Consider the following 12248-nt stretch of genomic DNA (forward strand, 5'->3'; position numbering starts at 1 on the left):
TATTTGAAGATGCAATGCTAAGGCAATTCTATGAACCAAAGTGAGTAAAGGCCATCCACTTACTGACAGCAGTAGGTGTGTGAACGTGATACATGAAGCCATGTGGTTACATAAGGCTGTTTGAGATCATCTAACCTTTACTGAACATTACTGATTTCTGGTTATTGCCTAAAATACAAAAACGCATCTTTCCTTTTGTAAGTCAGATTATGTTTGGGGGGGTTTTTTTTCAGCAAATGAACTTTTTTTTGAGTCCGTTTACTCCAGTTAGCGATTGATTAGTTGAATATTTCAAAAATCGATTAATCAAGATTAATTGGATTAATCAAGATTATTCCAATTAATCGTTTCGTCCCTAATCTCCACTGGTCATTTAAGGTACTAAAGATGGTATCGGCATATTTTCACACACCCTAAACTTGTGGGTGTGGGAAACACCCACAAGTTGTTTCACCACTTGTTATTTCACCATTTTTATTCGTCTCTATTGGTTTATTTGTCAGCCGATGGCTCAGCTCTCTGGATGATTGACCAGATTGCTTCTCGCCCCTAATTAACCCCACTAACTGTCCTGCAGTAACACCTGACAAATGGTTGCTAAAGAGGGAATAAGTTAGCCCGTCTGCCTGGCCTTGTGGTTCCCATCGAGCTTCGGCCCTGTGCAGATACATCTGTGGCTGTGTGCAGAGCAGAAGGCGTGTGTTTTGCCAAGGTCAGCAGCAGTGCAAAGCCTCCTGGTCCATCAGCAAACCGAGCGGCTGCTCGCCTGCCTGCCACGCTGTGCATCCAATCACCGGCTTTAATGAGAACTGATGCTGCCCGCCTACAGCATGTATATTTATTGTGCTTTTGCCACAGTGCTCCTTGTCTCTGCAGAAACAAAGCAGTGTTAGAAGTGGATAGAGCGAAGCCTGAATGGGTTTTTAGTGCTGCAGGGTGTTATTTATCATCAGTCCAGGCAGTAATTTGAGTGGCTTTTTCAGCCTTAAAGTGTAACTTCCACCTTTTTATGCCTGTAGTTGATGCAGAGCTAAGTTTAACTCGGTTAGCTTTACCCTCGCTGACCCCCAACCCCCCTTTTAAATGCTAATAACTTTTCACTCTGTAACAGGAGCCTCACTGGTGTCCATCCTATCTGTTTACAGCGATAGCACGGCTTCAAGGCGAGCTGCTTTAAGCAGGAAGACGTGATAATGTGACCTGATTGTTCTGCGACATTCTTTTGTCTGGCGTGAGCCGTTTCACACCCTGTGAAGGTCTCACACCTGTTCAGGTGCAGCTCCAGCTGGGAGTTGACTCTCTGCTTCCAGAGCAGCTGGTTTGTGCAGCTGCGGTGTGTTGACTCTTTGTCCCCAGTGCTTGTTTTGCAGGAGAAGTCGCAGTTGGGAACCAATAGCAGTACTTTTGTGAGGACACAGATTGAAAAGGGTTCAGGTGTTGGCGCCGTTACTCACATCGGTAGCTCAGTTTCCTCCTATGTATTACCTGATTTTGTTCCAGTGGAACTGGATTTCCAGTGATTGAAACTGCGATTTATTTTCTCCCCAAATGTAGATATCATTTTATTTAAGTGATTTAAGCTTTTCAGTACACCTGAAATACGTTTAACACCAAAGGCAAGGTTTCCCCCAGAAAACTTGCAAAGCCCGGTGATTGGGCAGTCATTCATCCAGCAGTCCGTCGTGTTTTTGAGTTAAAAAAATTTTCAAAGTTGACAGTAAATTTGAAAATATCACTTGACAATTATGTGTTATTGGAAGATTAATGTCTCAACATATGCAGACTGGAAAAGTGTAAAATAGCTTTAGACTATAAAGTATAAGTGTGGAAAATATTTTTATCTACAGTCTTTACTCCCCGTTTACCTTGATCAAAATGTTGTTTCTGTACTTTCTGAGAATGTTGGAGTTTTAAAATAAGTAAAAAAAAAAAAAAAAATTAGTAACTAAGCCTGTGGGAATAAGAAATTAACCGTATGATCAATTAAACTGAGTGTGATATTTTCCATTGTGATGAGGCATATTTCTTGAAGGGTTATTTTTGCTTATAGAGAGTTTATAATCTACTTATTTCTGGTTTTGGTTGTGTGATTTTTATTGTCTTTTTATTTACAGGGTTTTGGTTGTCGTGTTTTTATTTTGAATATTTAAGATGTCTGTTCCGTACAAAATTCAAGTTTATTGATCTTTGAGTTGGCAAACTTGCCTTGTTGTACCATTTTCACTGTATTACATCTATTGGCTTGGAGCGAATCAACCAGGCTACGCCAAATGTAATTTTGTCAGATGTTGACGTTGCGCATGGCTGTAAAAAACAGAAAGTAGAGGCTGTAAACTAGCCTGGGCCGCACATCGGTCCTCCCTGCCATCCTGCAGATTTAGATTTTGACATTTTTCTGCGCTTTGTGGCAAAGACACTTTTTCGAACTTCGCTGTCAACATCAACCGTTTCTAATACAGTACTTCCACATTAACAATTATTTCAGTGATCGATTATTAAAGAAATTTTCACATTCTGACAATTTTTCATTTAACCTCGTAAGCTTTTTTTTTTTTTTAGAAAGACACTAAAAGATGCAAATAAGCAAATAATTCAGTTACTTCTTTAAATACAAAATAAACATTTCATTGCCTAAAATGCAATAACAGCATTCCTTTAGAGAACATTTGCTTGTTTGAGAAAAATAGTGTCTGCTAATCTGTTTATCTTTTTAAATTAATTGAACAGCAAAGGTGCTTAACAGTAGAGTTTTTTTTTTAGGAACTAAAACAGTGACACTTGAGTTCTGGGTAAAACATATTTTTACAGTCAACAAGGTTTTTCATCTTAAATACAAAATGTTTCTCTCTATATGTGTGTGTGTGTGTGTATATATATGTGTGTTTTTTTTTTGTTTTTTTTACAATTTTGTTTGAATTACTGCTCTGAATGTGTTGTTCTTTCAGCAAATTACCATTTTTTGAGTTTGCTCCAATGAACAATTAATTGACTACTATATTAGTTTCAGTCATCGATTAATCATGATTAATTTGATTAATCACGATTAATCAAATGAATCAAGGTTGGTTTGATTAATTGTTTCAACCTTAAAAACCCTCTTATGAGTCGCTCTGCTGGGAGTTTTTCTGCACCATTCTCACGTCGTCCATCTCCAAACCAGCCACTTGTTTTTCTGGAGTCACTGACATTCTTCTAAAATGTTTTTTCTATGTTTCTAGATGTAAACACAAAATATTTACTTTTTTCTTTTCCATCTCTCCGTCTCTCTGCTCTGTCAGATGCTTCCAGTGTGAATTTGTTATCTACCATTGCTGCTCAAACAGTGAAACCTGCTTTCGTCTCATGACTCCTGTCTTGTGTGTCTTTCCAGCGGCGCTGCTGCACCCAGGTTCCCCATGCCCTCTCCTGTCGCCTCTGCTTGGCCTGCCGAGCCCATGGTCGGACCTCCTCTGGGCTACAGCTGAACCGGGACAGCAGGAGCTGGACGTGGTGGTGTCGGAGCCAGCGGCGGTGGAGGTGGGTCGTCACAAGGCCCAGAAGGCCCGATAGCAGGCGGAGAAAGGCCTGCGTTGTTCCGCCTCCTGCCACTCGAAGATGAACAGACTGAGCTTCCATAACAACAAAACAATGCAGGACCGCCGCTGTGTCTGTGTCTTTTTGCCCAATGATGACACCCTCAACATCGTCGTCAATGTGAGTGAACACTTTTTTTCTCTTTTACATGTGATTTATTTACAGATATGAAAATATAACAAGAAGGGTTTGTTACTTTGACCTTTACGACTGATGGTGTTGATCTTTGAACAATTATTAACCGAATAAAATAGCTTGTCAGATATTGAACAGGATGTATTTTTTTATATAACTAGGGTTGAAACGATTAATTGGATTAATTATTATGAATTGTTTATCTAAACAATTGTCAAGTAATTGATTAATTGTTAACTGGAATATGCAGAGTGTAAAAAAGGCCATTTGCTGAGAGAACAAACTGCGGGTAGCAATTAATCCCAAACAAAAAATGTATGTTTTTTTTCATTGAATATAAAAACGTTATTTGTCTGCAAATATGTTCTTCCCAGAACTCCTCATGTGGAATAATTTAAGCTACACCTGGTTCAAATTCTACTGAATTAAAAAAAAATCTTCCATTGAGTACCTTTTGCTGTCCAATTATTAAATGTCTAATCCAAAAATTATTGATTGATGCCAATCCAAACTGAAAGGGCTGAACTTTTCACATGTTGATGTTAGGAGTGTTTTTCAATAAGTAGAATTGTTTTGTGTGTGAAATAAACAGAAATCAGCAGAATGTGTCCAATTTTTTATCAATTAATCGCCAGAATAACCGATTATAAAATAATTGTTAGTTGCAGTCCTAGATTATAACTTTTGTTTTTTCTGAGAAAAACTTAAAATCTTCTGAATTTCCCTCGGAAGGTGAAAACTCTGTGCCAGGAGCTGTTGGTCCAGGTTTGCGATCTTCTCCGGCTGAAGGACTGTCATCTGTTTGGGCTCAGCGTCATTCAGAGTAAGGCGTCTCCTCTTCTCCGATATTTCATTCATACGGCAACTGTGCTTCGCTGATCTCATGACAGAAAGCAGTTAGAAACAGAGTAAAAATAAAAAACGCTGAAAGTTTTAACTCCTTTCTGCTTTCCACAAGTCTTGCTCTCTCTCGCTGCCTTACAGCCCGAATTAACTGCAAAGAGACAGCTTCCTATTAAACTGGGTGTCAAAAAAACTCAAAAAAAAAACAAAAAAAGGAAGTAGGCTGTAACTTTTTCAGTAACTTGACAGACAGGAGAGCACAAATCTCTCTATCAAATCTCACTTTCCCACACCTTACCTGTCATGCTGCAGCCTAGCAACCCGGAGCAACCTTATTATGACCGCCTCCCGCCGAGCCGCAGTTGTTTTTGACAGCGACGGGCTGACAGAGTGAGTCACTGAGTCTGCACCGCGGCGAGGAGGCAGCTGGTGACAGTTGCGGGCAGCAACGAGTCGAGGGGGGTGGGGGCAGGGAGTCATGGGAGGGAATCCGTTGCAAAAGCAGTGTTTTTCACACAGCGTGGCTCCTGATGAGCTGATGGCGGCACAGCGGGTCAGCAGAGCGGGAGCCAATGGCTCTGATTGTGGGACATTCTTGGAGTGCTTGTCTGAGCAGCATGAAATCCCCGAGGCGAACCGAGAGGCCACCCACTCCCCGTCTGTCACCCGCTGTCCTCCAGGAGACGGGCTGAACCGGAGTTCAGACATCTGTCTGATTGATGAATAAGACTTGCATCCAATATTGCTGCATGAAAATAAGTTTTTTTTTTCTCTTGTATTTTTGAACGGGTGGGACAAAGATTGAACTTGCTTGGCAATAAAATCTGCTGATTTCTTAACAGCGGAGCACAAATCTAAATCGTGTTTTATGGCGGCCGTGTCGAAACGTTCAAATTAAAAAGATGCTGGATTGATTTGTGATGTTTATTCTTACTGCCGATATTTTATTAAAACAAAGTCATTAGATTTTTATATATATATATATATATATATATATATATATTAAAAGTAAGTTGTTTGTGTCAACTCTGTTTTCTATTTTCTCTGTATTTACGTTGTGTCTCTCGGCAACCAGAAACAAGGTCATTCTTTCTTCAGAAATACTCGCTATTTGTAGCAAAGTTTAACGACTGGGTGGACCCGGTCGTTAAATGTTTTTGGAATTTCCTACGAAATAGGAATGAAAACAAAAAAAAAATGTGTGTGTTGCACCTAACTTTTTTTAATTTCAAGACTTTATTTGTCTGCATCTTTTTCTGGTAGATTAGTGAAAGTTTCTGCAACATCTGCTTGTGCTGAATGAGTGAGTGAAGCCTGCTTTCCTGTCCCGCAGATAATGAACACATCTACATGGAGTTAGACCAGAAGCTGTCCAAGTACTGCCCCAAAGAGTGGAAGAGAGAAGCCAGCAAGGTGAGAAGAAACGTCATGCAACATTTAGCTCAGAATCAACTCATTTAAATAAATATAGAAAATGCAATTTCAGCACTGTTTTCACTCACACTGGCAAGAAAAAAGTAAGTCGTCGATGAGAAGACGACAACTGATATTTCACAAACTTCTAATGTGCAAAAATCACGTTTGCCAGCAAAACCTTTCTTAGAGTGTGAAGTTTGTTTGGGTTTTGAGGTGTTCGTAAATACTAGCACAAAGATCTCACGTCTCAAGTATTCATGCTCTATCTTGTTTACGACGTTTACCTGCATTACATAATGCCATGAAATGGAAGTAATGCACTCGTGGTGACTTGGCTCTGTTGTTGCTGGGTTTTTTTTTTTAAACCATGCCTGTTATTGAAGGATTTTGACTGGTCAGAAAATTACAGTAAACATTACAATAATAGAGGATCTTTAAGGATGTTTTCACACCTGATAGTCTGGAGCACTGTTTGATTAGAGACCAAAGTTGCAATTTTTGTTACATTTCCACTTGGTTCGGTTTGCTTTTCGGCTGCACTGTGTCACACGAACCAAACCCTTTGAAAAATTAATTCCCCTCCTGGCCTGTGATGGCACTGTAACAAGAACCACTGAAGGAAATGATACAAAAACCTCAAAGGAAGACATCAGCGCAACTTCCTTCTTCACGAAATGTAAACAAAAATGGAGAAGCGTCAAACTTTAGAGGTTAGTGGTTTTTTGGTTGTATTTACCCAGAATGCCCTGCAGTAATAGTCCATTTCCCGCATATGACAGTCTCCAGTCTGCTTAGCGTTCACATGAGTAAGCGAATTGCACCAGAGTTCGCTTCAACTGAGATTTTTTAAGCAAATCGCTTTAAAACCAATTTTAGTCCATTCGATTTTGCACTAAATCAATGAGCCGGACTTTCCATGTAGCCGAACTATCTTTCAATTTAGAACCAATATTTTGTTGGTTCTAAATGGAACCAACAAAATATTGGGAGAAAGGTGCAATCACTGCACCTTTCTTCCACGGTGCAGTGATTGATGTGTTTCCTCTTGTGCGTTTCCAGGGTATTGACCAGTTTGGGCCTCCGATGATCATTCACTTCAGAGCTCAGTATTATGTGGAGAACGGGAGATTAATCAGGTCAGTAAAGATTCATGAGCCTTGTTTTCCTAATTCGCCAACATTCACAGTAATGTCAGAAACCTGAGCTAACCGCGCCACGCCCTGTGTGTCGTGCAGCGACCGGGTAGCCAGGTACTACTACTACTGGCACCTGAGGAAACAGGTGCTGCTCTCACAGTGCATCCAAAGAGAGGAGGCCTACTTCCTCCTGGCAGCCTTCGCTCTCCAGGCCGACCTCGGGAACTTCAAACGCAACAAGCACTTTGGGAAGTACTTTGAACCCGAGGCCTACTTCCCCCAATGGGTGAGTGGGACGCACAAGCAGCATGTAGATGGTCTTCGGTTCACATCACACCTTCTTTAATTTAAATAATAATAATAAATAAGCAGTATGTTCTTCTGTTTAGATGTTTGAAAACACATTCTTTCAGATTTTGTTCCCAAATCCTGGTGTATGTTAATTGTATTTATTAAGATAGATAAATAATAAGTAGTGCACAATGGGGAAACTGGAGGGAAACTGCACATGACTGCAGATTTTCTGAGTTGGTTACTTTGTAGAACGACCTTCACTGAAGTTTACAGCCACAAGTCTTTTTGATCATTTTTCCACCTGTTTTGCACACCTACAGACTTTTTTTTTTTGCTCGTTCCTCTTTGCGAAAGAGCTCAAACTCAGTCAGACTGGATGTGAGTTTGAACACAGATTCTCTTGTATTTAGGTCTGAACTTTGACTGGGCCATTCTGACACAGATATGCTTCAATCTAAATCACTCCATTGTGGCTCCTCCTACAGAAACTTTTTATAAATAAATACATAAAATGTTCATCAAAATGGCCAGGCAAGGCCACTAAACATTTTACAGGGGAACAGCTAAAGAAATTATAATAATATTATGATAATTTTCATTTTTGTATTTATTTATTAGGTTTAACATTTATATCTTCATTGATGAAGTTTTCTATGACATGAACATGATTATAATGGAGGCCAATTTGGTATCCAGTATTTTTAAAGAGGGGCCCAGGGCACCCCGAGCCCACCCCTTGGGGTCGCCACTGACTTCATGGCGCCTTTTCTTCACTAATGTTCTCTGAGAAACATTTGAGGCCTTCACAAAACAGATGTATTTATAACGAGATTAAATCACACACACAGTTTTGCACCGTTAGTGTCCTGACCCCGAGAGCGGACAGTCCTGGATTCGAGGCTAACTATCTACATTTGACGCTGATAAAACTCTAAAACACTATTACATACGTTTTAGCATGCAGCCCGATGAAAACTGGGAGTTCTAGTTTATTTTTGTCCCTGAAAGTGGCACACAGAGTTCCTTAAGATGACTATTCTGGTAACGTTGGCCCTCTGACGGCCACACCCGTCTGATTGCCCTCCACTTCCTGTGATTAGCCCCCCCCGCCTCTTTATCACAGCACAAATCGGTGCCTACAGGAAATTGTTGGAATGTCAACAATGTACGCTTTCCCCAAAGCAAATCTCACACAGATTTAGCCGCCGCTTACGGAGACGACTTAGTTACTGGATCGCCTGGAAGCTCAGCGGCCGCGCTTCCGGTCAGCGTTTCTGGCCAGCGCACAGGCTGTCCTTTCTGGCGTCTGTTCGCCAGGCGGCTTCGGCGCCTACGGCGCCTTCGCTCGCCGCAGCCTGACGGCTCCCTCTGCCTCTCCTCCTGCTCAGGTGATAGCCAAGCGTGGCCGGGAGTACATCCTGAGGCACATCCCCAACATGCACAAGGACCAGTTTGCACTCACCGCCTCAGAGGCGCACCTCAAGTACATAAAGGAGTGCGCTCAGCTCGACGACGTCACGGTGCACTACTACAGGCTGTACAAGGTGAGAAAAACTCCGGCAGGATTTCACGTTCTGTTTCATTCCCTCCTCATCTGTTTTCCTCCCCCGTCAACAGGATAAGAAGGAAGTTGAGGCTTCGCTCACACTGGGTCTGACCTTACGTGGAATCCAGATATTTCAGGTAAAGTCTCTTCCTTTCCAATAAGGCTGAATTGTGCTGATTTTAGGGTCTCAAAACAATTTAGCATCATTCTCTGCCAGCATGACACATGGGGATGTATTTGGTCTCATGAAAGTATTCATCGTTTTTTTAACTTTTCCATATTTTGCCACACTATACTGCAAAAACCCCAAATCTGAAGTATTTTTGTGTAGTTTTTCCATGCAAAAATGTTAGTACACTTGAAAGAAGATTAAAGTAACTTTTCAGCAAGATATAAGAGCGTGTTTCAAGTCAATAATTTAATAATATTGATGAAAAACTACCAGTGCCACTGGCAGGTTTTTTTACTTATTGCAAGATATTTTCCAGTGTTATAAATTAAATAATTTTTCAGAGGAAATAATACTTTTTCATCAATATTAAGAAATTATTGTGTCCAACAAGCTCTTGTTTCTCACTGAAAAGTTACTTATAACTTAGTTTTGTCTTATTTCAAGTGTGCTAACATTTTTGCACTTGAAACTAGAAAATATTTTGGGTTTTTGGGTGTGACAGAATGCTGAAAAGTTAAAACAAAAAAAAATAAATAACAGTACTTTTGCAAGACCAAAGTCATTTCCACATGTCATTTATTCAGTATTTAGTGGATCATAAAGTAATCCATAGTTGCCGCTGCAGCAAAAGGTGCTTCTACAAAGTAATAACACAGGACAGAATTATAAATGCACGCCACACTTTTCAGATTTTTTATTGGTTAAAAGTTTAAAACCGGGTATCATTTTTCTTCCACTTTCCAATTATTCACCACTGAAAAAAAAAAGAACAGAGCTCCAACTTTTAAAAAAACATTATGTTAGTAGTGGTCACAAATAGGCCTGTCACGATAACAAATTTTGCTGAGCGATTAATTGTCTAAAAAATTATTGCGATAAACGATAATATTGTTTCAAGACCTTTTGACACTGATTTAATAGAAATGACTAATAATGCATGTGATTTCCTGCCATAGATAGATACACTTTATTTTCAAAAAAACACATAACACTGGAACTGATAAACTAAATAAACAAAACAACCAAAGGAAAAATAAAATGGATTCTCAGTCTCCATTAACAAAAAACTCACTTGAATAAAAACTAAGCAACATAAAGCCAAAGTGGAAATAAATACTGCATTCAACCAAAAGAGTGCAGATTATGAAGTCTATGTTGCCCTTCAGTAATGACTAGATTTAAATAGAGAAGATGGGCACATCCGACTACCCAACGCAATAGTTCACACTACACCATTTTTTGCCCCTAATTTCCCTTTATGACAATCTTAGATGTTGGCCGATCTAAAATTGACGCTGGTGATTTCGTAACCGATCATCCTGCAGTGTGTGGTGTGTGAGGGTAGATCGTCGTGGCCGCTCCGATCTAAATCAGGGGTTTTCCCCGACTGGGAGCTTAACGCTGAATGACAGGTAGCCAATCAGAAAGCGCGGATTCTCCTCTGTGCTTTCTGAGGGGAAAATACGGAGGGGAATCCCAAACAGCTGACACAGCGCAACCCCAAATCCAGCGGACATTGGAGATGATATGTAGAAACAACATTAATATTTATTCAACATTTTGTGCAAAGAATATAGAAATGATAAGGAGATGAATTGGAGCCAAATTGCTACCGCAGTTGATAAACCTGGTAAGTTTTCAGCTGTTCTTTGTCAACGTGACATAAATAGGTTATAATGATTTTCATTCAGTCAGGACTTTACGCTGACTCTAGCCACATGCATCACAGGTAGATTCTAGTAAAGCATTGATTAATGCCTGATTTTAAAATTAGTTAACTGAACTTGTAGCCATTATTTTGTGACCTTGTGGCTGGACACCATACGGCACGACGAACCCGATCGAACCGTTATACCTAGGATTTCTGTCTGCTAATGTGTCTCTCAGGTTTAGAAAATGGGCCGACAACTCGTGTAGTGTGCGCTGGGCATTACACTAATGAAATTAGGAAGGGAGGGTCAGTGGAGAGCACCGGAGCTGAGCCTTTTTTCATTCAGTGTCATCAACAGAAAGAAAAAAAGGCAGGAAGAGACGATAAGCCGATAATTAAAATGAGGTTGATAGGTTTAATTTATTGTGCGATCAATTGATTTATCGTTTATCGCGACAGGCCTAGTCACAAATATCTGAATAAAGTTTGTCAAACTCACTTTATTTATGTTTGTTTAACTTCTTGATAGATTAATCAACTTCATAAATGAACTTGAGTGAATTTAATGTGATTCCTTGTGCTCAATCAAATCAATGTATCTAAGTCAGATCACCTGTTCTCCTTGTTTTCAATAGAGAACAATAAAGTTGGCAGCTGTAACGTATCAAAGTGAAGCAGCACATCTCTGTAGAAGTAGGACGTTTCTCAGGTTGCAGCAGTGTTGTCCTTGTTTCTTTGTTGGCTTTAACCCTCGCTCCCCCTTCTCTGTGTTGCAGAACGTCGGCTCTGTCAGGCAGCTTTTGTACGACTTTCCCTGGACCAACGTGGGCAAACTCGTTTTTGTGGTGAGTCGAATAGCGGCGCGGTGTTTTTTCCCCAGATAGGCTCTTCTTCCTGAGTTCCTAAACCAGCCGCGGCGTCGATTAAAAACGGTGCCTCCCCCTGGGTTTCGGAGTGGATGCGTGCGCAAAGTGAGCTCTCACTCAGGATTGTGGAAACCTTTACGCAAGGCCTTGTTTTTCCCCTCCAAACGGCTGATTTATCTTCGCCGGCGAGTTCTCTGGAACCAATCGGGGACTTTGAGAGACTTTCCTCACTCAAGCACACACACACACACGCATACACGCAAACACACACACACAGAAACACTCTGCACACTTCATGTGGATTTTTAGTGATCAGCAGAAACAATTTCTGCCTTTTGATAAACACGCCTCGTGCTTCATTGATTTCATTATTAACCCTGCGGTCGTTAAAGGGAACCTTGTTGAATCTCCTCGTCTCTGCTCTGACTCAGCGCGTCGTTAAGCTGAGCCCAGCAGCCGCTTCGCTCTAAGTGAGCCAGAGAAGCTCTCAATATATCTGGATGTTTTTTTTCTGCCAGCTCACAATTTTTCTTCCATCCGGATACAGAAAAGAGCCTGAAAGGTATCTGGGTTTTAAAAAAAATATAATTTAAACCTCTGGATACTTCACTTTGTT

General features: G+C 40.5%; 1 protein-coding gene across 2 annotated transcripts in view; it reads left to right on the top strand.

Moving 5' to 3' along the window:
* Window positions 1-12248, top strand: part of frmd6 (FERM domain containing 6) — a 32521-nt gene that overhangs the window by 10676 nt on the left and 9597 nt on the right. For both annotated transcript variants that reach the window (XM_008399012.3, XM_017302439.2), the window contains exons 2-9: window positions 3371-3693; window positions 4441-4531; window positions 5885-5964; window positions 7027-7103; window positions 7203-7389; window positions 8786-8941; window positions 9015-9080; window positions 11543-11611. In XM_008399012.3, coding sequence (XP_008397234.2) covers window positions 3595-3693; window positions 4441-4531; window positions 5885-5964; window positions 7027-7103; window positions 7203-7389; window positions 8786-8941; window positions 9015-9080; window positions 11543-11611 — 825 coding nt within the window. In that variant the 5' untranslated portion in view covers window positions 3371-3594. The remainder of the gene's footprint in view (window positions 1-3370; window positions 3694-4440; window positions 4532-5884; window positions 5965-7026; window positions 7104-7202; window positions 7390-8785; window positions 8942-9014; window positions 9081-11542; window positions 11612-12248) is intronic.

The sequence above is a fragment of the Poecilia reticulata genome, chromosome 22, assembly GCF_904066995.2.
Source record: "Poecilia reticulata chromosome 22, P_reticulata-male-v2, whole genome shotgun sequence".
Classification (NCBI taxonomy): domain Eukaryota; kingdom Metazoa; phylum Chordata; class Actinopteri; order Cyprinodontiformes; family Poeciliidae; genus Poecilia; species Poecilia reticulata.